Here is an 11,535-nt window from a genome sequence, read left to right as displayed (position 1 = left end):
AACCTATAATTCATGATTCATGGAAGGAGAGCAGCATCTATGCTTCTGAAAAAGCATCGGACAAAGTTGGTGGAAATTAATAAGGCATCTTCCTGCCACCATAAAAACCTCACAAAAAGACGTTGAATTATAGAATCCTAGGCAACTCTAATTTTTTAAAAAAGAAAATTGAGCTTAATTTCTGTTGATTAACTTAACATTATCAAAATCAAACGATAAAAGAGTGCTTCTTTGCAATTCACCAGGAAAAAATGCTTCAGCCTCACAGCCTGGACTGTAATCCAAAATAAATGTCTTAAGCTAGTTTCTGTATTCTTTACTTTATTTTTTCATTATTTATTAATTTTATATATTATTTTTTATGAGTTTAACTAAAGGAGTGGATAGAAAACAGTAATCCTTTTTTTTATTATTCTGCAAAGATTTAACAATGGCAAAATTTGGAGGATTTAAACTTTGAATTCTCTTTTCATTTTGTGGTTATCACTTAATCTACTTGTAAGATGAAAGAAATAAAAAAAGAAAGAAAGAAATAAAAAGGCAAATAATTAGATTACATTACAATGAAAAAAAAAAAAGAATGAAACACAGTTTTGTTTTTTCTTGTGGAAAAATGGTCCTTATCATCATCGGTGTGGATTTGAGCTATAATTGGACCTCCTCACAAATCGCCCCTGCCATATCACAAACAAGCTAAACTTGTATTATTTAATTTTTTTAACCTTTTTTTCTTCCATTAAAAATTAATAAAAATGTTACAAAATTTTTAAAAATCCTTTGAATTCATAATTTATCAATCTCTGTTTAGTTGACATAGCCACACAAAATTCATATTGTAATTGATAATGAAGTGAATTGCATTAATCTTTTTAATGTTATAATTGCACAATTTCTCACCATCAAAATACACACAAGTCTCTCTTTGACTAGCAAAATAAAGATTTAAGACAACATACTAATCAAGATCTTAATTGTTAGGTTGCTTGCATGATTTACAAATATGTTCCTCCGACCTAACATTTTTAGAAATGAGAAGGTCAATTCAAGGATTCATGGTGGATGGCCCAAAGATTTCACCAACTACTAATATCTAAAATGGGCCCACATTTTATGAAAACCAGTCCCACATAGTCATATAATGAAACCAATTATGAGAAGATTTACAACTAAATACCCAAAATTTTCAAATATTCAAATCCCATCTTTTTTTATTAAATTTGTTACCCGACATGATTTATATTTATTGTCACTTTTTTATGGATTGAGAAGGTTTGTTAAATTAGTTTGAGTTCTTGACTCTACTGCAGAGTACCATAAGGAGGGGTAGATTTGAAAACAAATATTTCACTGTACATTAAAATTGTAAGAAATTTTTGAGGGATAGATATTAAAAAATGTAAAATATTTTCAATCAATCAAGACATAATAATTGCTTTATTTTTTAAAGTATCTCTATTAAATAAGTCACTTTATATTTATTTTAAAGTGAAAATAAATTATTAAATAAGAATAAATGTTAAAAATATGATTAATTTGAAAAAAATAACTATTTTATTGAGTAAAATTTAATTAAAAATATATTATATTTTGTAAAAAAAAAGGCATATGTTAGATGTTCAAATAGCGACTAGGCCCCACGAGGACCACAACACCAACCATGACCTTAATAAGCAAATACTAAACGATATGTTTGTTTAAAATTAAAAAATAAATAATTTTTAAATAATTTAAATTTTTTTAAAAAAGGTGATTAAAATTAAAAAATAAATTATTTTAAATAATTTAAATTTTTAAAAAGTTATTATTTTATCAAATATAAACTTAATTATTTATTTTATGTTGGTTATAACAATAGAAACTTATTATAATTTAATTATTTTATAATATTCTCATGGATCTTTATTTAAAAATAATTTATTAATTATTTTAAAATTTTATACATTTTTAAATTATTTCTCATCTATTATATTAGAATTTTACAAGATACTGGTACTCAAAATAACTATTTAAAATAATCATAAACCTGCTTTTTTTTTCAAAATTTGATTATTTTTAAAGTTTTAAACATACATAATAAAATTTCATAAAAAAATTTTTAAAAAATATTTTGTTTCATGAAAAAAACTTAAACAAACAGGCCAAAATCTCCTCAAAATATATTTTATGCAAGTTAGAGTGAGTATTGAAATACTCTCTCTATTTCAAAATATATGTATTGATTTAAAAAAAATTTTTTTAAATTTCACATGTCATTTCAGAAGTTCAGATTAATATTTAGTAATATTTGTTCGTAATATATATTTATTTACCCTAACAATTTCCATAATATTTTATTAAGCTACGACAATAAATTTGACAATGTAGTTAATATTTTATTGTAATACTTACATTTCTTAATCTATATAAAGATATTAAAATGCATATACTTTGAAACAGAGGAAATATTATCTATGATCTATAAATGAAACAAATTGTAAGTGAATCAATCATACCTTCATCCTGGGCCGTTGATCAGCGTTGACTTTTCTGACTTGATATCTGATCTTCTTAGAGACGAGCCGTGCAAGCCGCTTTTCTTTGTAGCGCATCACACATGCTTCTCTCACTCCTCCTATGTTTGTCACCAAATCTATTTGGGCCGCTAGGGCCTGCCAAATCCAATACTACATACGTCATTATTTATATAATTTACTTCAAAAGTTATTAATATTTATTCTCACGTTTTTTAAAACATAATTCACAAACTCGCTGATGACTTTGAAATCCTTAGCATAAAATATAAACAGAATAACGATTCATTATACACAAATTTTAAATAAATACAGCCTGTCTTAAATTTCGTACAAATATACAGGATTTGGAATATGTGTTAAGTACACTTTTTTTTTTCCTCAAAGAATTGAGTTCACCATGCCGAATTTTAATAGTGTTACTCACATGCCCAATATGTATAGCATTAACAATTGTTTTTTTATATACAATTATTAATTATTAATATTTTTTAAAATAAATGTCTTTCTCATCATAATTTATGCACTAACGAATCACAATTCAAATAATTTAAATACGTTCGAGTAATTAAATAATTCAATATGTCTTTTCAATAAAAAATTAACATAGAAATAAATACAATAGGTTTGTTTTCATCTGTTAATTTGAAAGTTCTTTCACTATATACTCAACAAAATTAAAATCATTTTTAAAATTGCATATTTTGAATAATTTTTAAATATCAAGCACTATATAAGAATTAGCATTTATTTACGTGCAATACCAATATCATACGATACTTAATACTTAAATTAACACTAATCCTAATTTGTTGACCTAAAAATAAATAACACTAGCTTATACTCATTTAAAATAAAAACAAGGTACTCATCTAAGGTTAATTCAGGAGAATAGTGAATTTAGCAAAGATTAAGGTTGAAACGGTTGATATATATACACACACATGCAGAGAGAATGTACAGAAACGTTGGGGGCTAAACAATTTGAAAATGAGTAATAATTATTTTCAATATAATATATAAAATATATATATATATATATATATTTGTAAGTACTAGTTCATTTTTTTTTATTTTTTAAGGCAAATAACAATAAATAGAAATGTGGTACTATAATATATATGGGAATTTTCAAACTGGAGAAAAAAAAGGAAAGAAAAATAAGAAAGGGAAAGTGTGCTAAGAGCTTCTTGCTCGTCTTCAACCAGGGAGATCAAACTTTCTTATTCTTGTTTTTGGATTTTGATCGGCTGGCCAGAGATGGAGAACATACATTGGCATCATTTCCCGGTAAATCGGAGCAATGACTTCTGTCGGCAAACGGTGACCCTCGGTCTGACCAAGCACTCAAAACGTCGTCGTAGTTCAATTTCAACATCAATTTCGAAGCCTTCGATTTCGGAATCGAAATTCCTCTGAGAGATTTCACCTTAGTTTTCTCAGCCACCTTCTTCGTCGTCGTCGTCTTCTTCTTCTTCTCCTTATCCGCCGGCGGAGCAAACGACGATGTATGCTTGTTGATTCTTGGCGAGATTTCCACTATGTCAACCGCCGGGAAATTCCACCAATTGCTGTCATCGACACGCCGGAGAGCCTTCACCAGCCCTAGCCGGAAATCGAATTTTGAGCCAAATCCGAATCCTGAGGAATCCACGCTCCAATTTTTCCCTCTGTCACCGTGACAGGATGCATCATTGGAATCTTCTTCAGTTCTGCTTCCAATGATGCTATCGATTCCCTCGTCCATCTCCTCATCGAGAATAGATTCGGCATCGAAATCTTCTTCGCAATCATCGTCCAATTCCAGCAAATTCACTCTTGAGATAATTTCCCCGGGACTCTGGCACGACTTCTCTTGCAGATTCACCACTTTAGGCTCCATTAGAGAACTAGATTTGTGCTGAATTTGTTGTTGGAGAAGGAAAGAGGAGGCAGAATCGTCGAAGACTCTGAAAGGCAAGAACAATTCCTCAGCGGATTCGTCCAGAAAAGCAGCATCACTAGGTCGGGAGAATTCGCCTGGTTTTTTGAGGTTCTTATTGGAGAAGAGATTGGGATAGGCCGTAGATAACAGAGCAGCAGCTTCATTGTAGGTTTGATTTGGTCTCTTTCGAGGAGCTCGAGATTTTCTGGTGGAGATTGCTAAAGGGGAATTGCTGGATTCAGATATTGTTGAAGAAGTCGAAGAAGTAGACGATGAAGATGTATGAGAAGGTCGGATCGACGGAGATGGAGATTTCACGAAATCGAAGTCGAACCCGTAGGTTCTTCCACCACCTGCTCCAGTCAAGATCGAAGACATCTTTGTGAACAGGTATGAAGATGAACCTCACAACTAAAAAGATTTTGAGCTCAAATTCATAAGCTGCTATTGAAAGTTAAACAGTATCACAATCAGCAAAGCATGAAAAAATCCTCATTTTGCCGAATTAAAAAAGAAGAGAAAGCTATATCTGAGAGAGAAGGGTACAAAACCCTAAACCCATAAGGTACAAGGAACAAACAGTGGACGGCTTTTATTCCTGAAAAATAACAAACAAAAAGGGGAAGAAAAAGCCAAGAACTTTTAGGGCAAAGAACTTTTGGGGCAAATAATAATAATAATAAACAGAAGAACCCAGAACTTGTATTAAAAAATCTGAAGATTACAGTAAAACTTGGCTCCCAAGTAGTCAAACAAAACCGAAGAAGCAAAGTAGAGTAGTAGGTATCCCAAATCCCCAGAAAAGTAATTCCCCCAACCCCCAACCCAGATACCTACCAAAGCTGTGATAGGTGTCTGGGTATTAAGGAAAATCAGAAAATTTTCTGGGAAAGGAAAGTTCTCTAATAAAAGAAGTGAGGGCTAAAATGTCCAGGGAAGTGATAATTTCTGTTGGCTGGTGATAATATTCAGTGAGAGAGAGAAGAAGGGGGTGATGAGAGCGTAGAACAGAGCAAGTCACGAGGAGAAGATATATATAGGCAAAAAAATTTTAGAGAGGGGGACATAATTGGGCACTAAGGCTGTGTCACAGAGAGAGAGAGAGAGAGAGAGAGAGATTGTGTATGTGTGTAAAATGGCTGGAGGGGGTGGAATGGCGAAGAAGATGAGAACGAAGGAAGGGACGATGCTCAGTTTCTGCTGTTCCGAATGTGGGACCACTCAGTCACATTAAGCTTTTTTTTTTTTTCATCTCTCACCATTTTCAATTATTTTACATTGTCGTTTCACCAAAATGCCCCTGTACCTTATTGTTTCTACCTTCAAATTCGAATGCCTGTGATAAATGGTAGTATTTGAAATAATTGGTTAGGGATTTGATTTAGTTTAACTAAAAATTTTAAATTCAAATTTAAATTTGTGACCATGATTAAATTTTTAGTGAGTGTATGCCAATGTTTTTATACCCAAACCAGATATTAAATTAGAAAAGTTAACGGTTCACAATTCGTATGGTTCAATCGGGTTGGATCAATGATTAAACAGGTAACGTAATAATTAAATTAAAAAAATTTATATATGTATATAATAATTTAAATATAAGAAATGAATATGAAATTTCTACTTAACTTAAAAATAAAATTGAATAGTTTAAGTTTATCATAACTTAATAAATCACATAATGCAATATAACATCAAATAATTAAAAAATTAATTATTTTTTAAAAAATAAAAAAGAGACATTTTTTTAAAAGTCCGATTTTTGAAAACCGAAACCGATTCTTAATTCAATCGTCAATTCAAAATGATCCAATCCAACCCAATTTTCAAAATTGGTTTTTTGTTTGACTAAACCATTAGTCTAACGGGTTGATAATTTGACCAGTCTAATTATCGGATTTAGTTTGATTTTTAAATAACTGGTGTATGAAACATGAAATGTGAAAGAAAAAAGTTGTAATATAAGATTTTGTCAGAAAAAGAGCCAACAAAACTAATAACATTAAAATCATGATGGAAAGTTGGAAACTTGAAAGGAGGTAATGCAATTCACGCATGGAGCCGGCCTTTTATTTCTGTTCTCATTATTTTGTAATAAACACAGCACATTTGTTGTGGCTTTCTTACTTCTCTTTCATTATGGCTTAACGAATCTCTCTTACTATGTTCATTGCATTTAAAAAAAAAAAAAATAGGCGAGTTGATGCTAAAGGCTCACAACAATTGGGATAATTTTCTCAAGTTAAATTAACATCTATAAAGATATTTTTAAATTATATCTAAAAAAACCTTCATATTTATAGCATGATTTAAATTCATGTCTTGTTTTTGCCAGCATTAAATTCATGTACTTATAAATATGAGATGCACGTATATGAATTAATTTTCGTTGGCCAGAATTAGCAACTTTTTAGAGTTATTATATTTATTGTTAATTTGTTCAAGAAAAAAATCATACTTCATTCATTCAAAAATATAATACATTTTTAATTAAATCTTGCATTTAATAAAATAATTATTTATCTTTAAACTAGCCATATTTTTATATTTATCATTATTTAATAAAATATTTCACTCTAAAATAAATATAAAATAATTTATTCAATAGGAGTACTTAAAAAAAGCATTGGTTATACATTAAAATATCAAAAATACCTTAAATTCTTAAGTATTCAACCCCTAAAAAAATGCTTTTTATTTTCAAAGGGAGGGAGTAATAAATTTCCATGCATATAAGAGTATAATAGTTTTAGATTGCTCAAAATAACATCAAACAAAATCACATCAAGTTTGTACAATTAAAGTATTTCTTATAATGATTTGAAAGAATTATATTTTACTAATTCACGTTAGCGTCAATAGTAAGGGTTTATATCTTTAAGTTGTTGAAAGTTCCATTCTAATACTCTCACAGAAAGAAGTTATCAATTTTATTTTTTTAAAAAAAATTGTAATTGTAACTCAAATAAAAAGTCGAAAATGAGGAGGTCATGGCATGATTGTGATATGGTGGTACAAAAATGGGCAAATAAGTAATTGAGCGAATAAAATCTAGAGGATGGCCTAGCATGGTTGTGCCTGTGGGATTATTCCAAGTGTGCCATTCTCATTCCCTACCACCTGCAAAGCCCTCTTTGGGGTTTATGGAAAAGGCTCCTTATCTTGTGACGTGGCATCCTTTTATTGGATGAACTGGATTCTTAGGGCATACGTGGACAACCTTTTTGTGAGGTAAGGAGCATCTGAGTTTTCACGTGTATCGAAGTCAGCTTTTAGGAGCTCCAGGGATTTGAAATATACTGATATTTATAAATTATAAAAATAAAATTTTAATCGAATCTCGTTTTCACATAATTATTTTTAAATTAATATTATTTTTTATATTTATTTTTATTTAATGTGATATTTTATTTTAAAATAAATATAAATTTATTTATTTATTAAAAATATATACTTGTGTAAATACTTAATATTAAAATTTAAATTAATTTAACTGATTCAATCTGTAATCATTAAATTATTATCTTAACAAATTCAATGAAATGCTTTTATTTATAATTGGTATAACTATAGTTTGGCTATAATTTTAATTATTAATTTTTAAATTAAGTTTTTAATCAGATTAATGATCAATATAGTTTTTAATATCTGTGTGAATTTGGGTAGTATTAGACCTATTGCCTTTTTTTTAATAAATTTTGTAATATATTAATGATAAAGTAATATATTAATGAAAAGATATTTCAAACTTGAGAGTTTTGGATGGGTTCGTGTGAGCAATGATTTGAACCTTTTTGGTGGCTTTTGGCCTTTTGCCACTTAATCTGTGGCTCTCTGGCTCACTACGTTGTGCTTACAACGATCATCGACTCAGGATTATGCGTTTCCAAATCTTTTTGTTTTTGCACGACCATCCTCTTATTTTTCTAGATCTACACATTCTTGGCCTGGACAATACTATTGTTTTCATTCACATCCTTCTTTCATTCACCAAACTGCGAATGTGGAAGACAGAGGATAGATACTTCCTAACAAACAATATTTGTTTAGCAGAGTAACGTTACAAATTAAATTCTCAATTATTTGTTTAGGAAACAATAATTTATACCATTCACACAAATCTGAGTTGGTTTCCGATATCTCTAATTGTTCAATTTTTAGATTAATTAATATGATATTATGAAAAATTACAGCTTGGTATGATAAATTTCTTAACTAAACAAGCTTCCCTGATTTTCCTCATATTACACACACACGCACTGTGTGTGTGTGTGTGTGTGTGTGTAATTTTAAGATAAAGAAAAAAGAACAATTCTCAGACAATTTGGGTTTTCAATTCCCAGATTCATCCCTGCCAAAATTTATCCAATCATCATCTCATCTCAATCTTAAAATATTTATAGAGGAGATATATTTATTTATTATTCTATATATCTGGCAAATATCTAAAAATTACTTGTCCAGAAGCTGATTAAAATTAAGTTGGATCTCATTCATGCACTTGTATGTAAATGCGCGTGAGAGAGAGATATTCACACAACTCTTTCGTTGAGAGAGGGAGATATTTATGAAGCGTTTTTTCTAATTTAAGAAAAAAATTTTATTAAAAAATAAATTTTTAATTTTGATTTTTCATTTAAAATAGTCATACATACGCTTTATCTTTATGACATCTCATATTTGAATTATGAAACATTTTTGAACCTATATATATAACTTAATAAAAATAAACAATTAAATTAAAAATATATTTTTATGTCTCAACTTTATAAAATAAAAATAATAAAGTATACTCAATCTTTTAATGGAAAACACGGCACATTTTTTTACATGACTCTGATTAGATCATATTTAAACATTGCCATGTTGAATTGAAAGTCACAATTATTTGTAAAAGCATTTTCTACGCTGACACGAAATTGAGTACAAATCTGGTATTTAAATGACTACATATTATCTTTACATCAAATTATAAGTTATTTTTTAAAAATATTTGATATTTTAAAATATAAGATACTTTGAGAATATTAAGATTTTATTAAATATATTTGTTCCAATACTACCATTTCTCCCCATTTGATATTAGCTAAGTGTGGACTTAAAGTTGTTAAATGAAACTAACCAAAAAAAATGTTAAATAAAAGGTATTTTTATAAGTTTATATTTTTATTTTTAAAAAATAAAGTTATTGAGTGTATTTAATAAAATTTATTAATATGTAAAATTTTATTTAAAAATACTTTATAATTTTGGATGGAAGAGTAAAACTTTTTTTATTGGAACCAAGGTAACCTGCAAAGTAATGTATTTCAAATATCATTGTACTTTCCAACATCCGCCTTGCATTTAGGTTTCGTGGATAAGTTAAATTTCTTACAATGTGAGAGAGAGAGAGAGAGAGAGAGAGAGAGAGTAACGATAAAGAATGAGAGGTGATATAAGAGTTTGAAGAATTATTCAGTGAAAATAAGCTAAGGAAGGAGCTTATCCACATATGACACATTGCTGAAGAACATTAGGTGGTTTCATGATATTATTTGGCATTACCTTATCTTCAACGATTCAGTGACTTGGAATCCTCACAGCCATTGAAGCTCTTCAGATAAACTCTTACAAGTTGTTGATGATGCTGATGAAATGTACGTACGTTAGGCTATCATACACAGTACAAATTTTGAAAGTTGCATGTGATTTTACTTCTTCAAATTTATCTTGGGTTCTTATTAGAGTGATAAAATATGGACCATTTAAATTTTGATTTGAATAGTTTAAATTTAAAGAATAAATTTTATATGTTTATTTTACTCCCTCCGGTCCTATTTATAAGTCATTTCTACTAACATCATCAATACCAATACAATAAAAGTACAAGGAATAAAAGTAAGTAAAATTCCAAACATGCCCCTATATAACAAATCTAAAAAGTAATGTCCTGTTACTTTTTCTCTCTCATGAAGGGTAATTTTGGAAATACCTCTCAAATATTACCTAAAAAGACGCACCGTGACTTATAAATGAGACCAAATACACCTTCTAAAATTGGACTTATAAATGGGATCGGAGGGAGTATATTTTAAAAAAATTTATAAAAATTATAAAAAAATTTAATAAATATCTCTTCATAACTAATCTGATCCATATTTAATTTAGAGGGTCTAATTTAGCATAAAAAATTTTCATTTTTTATATATTGAATATTAAGATGTACTCAACAAGGTTTGGATTTAATATTAAATTTTTTATAATTTTTATTTTATAACTAAAATATCAAAATTATAATGAAAAATCTCATAATTGGAACTTTTTTAAAAAAATTATAAGTTAAAATTTTTAAACATGGATCGTGTATGGTACCTTGGAATAGTCAATATATTAAAACGTTAATATTAAATTGATTCCTCCTAATTAAATTTGAATCATATTGGTCATGAAAAGATTTATTAAATTGTTTATAAATTTTTATTTTTAAAATGTAAAATTAATTTTTTAAATCTAGACCATCCAAATTAAAATATGAATTGTTTAGATCCCATTATCTTGATGAGCACTTAAGATGAATTTGCTTATTCAAGTATCTTCAAACTCTCTGGCCACATGGTTTCTCTTCACACATAAATCTAATTTTTAATGTTTATCTTTTGTTACGTTTAGGTCTATGTGATGGCTTATGGTATCATGCCTGTACTATATAACATTCATTGCAACGAAATTTTTAATCCATCATGATTGCTTTAATTATCAAATTGGTTTCTTAAATTTAATTTTATTGATTTGATTCCTCATGTTTTCTTAAATTATCATATAAATATTTTAAAGTTTAAAGTATAAATTAACTCTCAAATGTAATATATGTTGATATCTTGCCATGCATTATATGTAGATAAATAAAAATAAATTAACCCTTAAATTAAGTTAACTTTTATCAATATAATTCCTTTTGCATTTTGTTCTTTTGTTCTTTTGTTTTTAATTTTTAAGTCTATTTTTTCCTACCTAAACATTTATTTCGTTATCCGCGTCAGCTAAATTTAACAGTGTCGTCTTCTTTTTAAATAATAAAAACTAAATCAATAATTAAAACAAGTTTAAGAGACCACGTTA

At 28.3% G+C, this 11,535-nt stretch overlaps 1 protein-coding gene across 2 annotated transcripts; it reads right to left on the bottom strand.

Annotated features, from left to right (window-relative positions):
• Nucleotides 1-545: 545 nt before the first annotated feature.
• Nucleotides 546-5,570, bottom strand: LOC129320897 (protein CHLOROPLAST IMPORT APPARATUS 2-like). 2 transcript variants are annotated; one of them, XM_054966569.1, is made up of 3 exons: nucleotides 3,784-5,570; nucleotides 2,493-2,648; nucleotides 546-674 (listed from the first exon to the last, which is right to left on the bottom strand). In XM_054966569.1, the coding sequence occupies exons 1-3, from the start codon at nucleotides 4,810-4,812 to the stop codon at nucleotides 627-629; spliced, it is 1,233 nt and encodes a 410-aa protein (XP_054822544.1). In that variant the 5' UTR covers nucleotides 4,813-5,570; the 3' UTR covers nucleotides 546-626. The 2 variants fall into 2 exon arrangements, with proteins under 2 accessions (XP_054822544.1, XP_054822545.1); XM_054966570.1 differs by having other exon boundaries at nucleotides 617-693.
• Between the last annotated feature and the right edge of the window lie 5,965 nt (nucleotides 5,571-11,535).

The sequence above is a fragment of the Prosopis cineraria genome, unplaced genomic scaffold (genome assembly GCF_029017545.1).
Source record: "Prosopis cineraria cultivar Desert tree isolate PC_DT_omini unplaced genomic scaffold, ASM2901754v1 PC9, whole genome shotgun sequence".
Lineage (NCBI taxonomy): Eukaryota > Viridiplantae > Streptophyta > Magnoliopsida > Fabales > Fabaceae > Prosopis > Prosopis cineraria.
This window is presented reverse-complemented; position numbering and strand designations above follow the sequence as displayed.

What these genes read in the sequence shown, in the direction of transcription:
- LOC129320897 (XM_054966569.1), bottom strand. Translation starts at nt 4,812, where the DNA reads ATGTCTTCGATCTTGACTGGAGCAGGTGGTGGAAGAACCTACGGGTTC. An exon ending in TACCGGGAAATGATGCCAAT is followed by an intron (nt 2,649 to 3,783) that starts GTATGTTCTCCA and finishes TGGATTTGGCAG; the next exon opens with GCCCTAGCGGCCCAAATAGA. An exon ending in ATCAACGGCCCAGGATGAAG is followed by an intron (nt 675 to 2,492) that starts GTATGATTGATT and finishes GTGATATGGCAG; the next exon opens with GGGCGATTTGTGAGGAGGTC.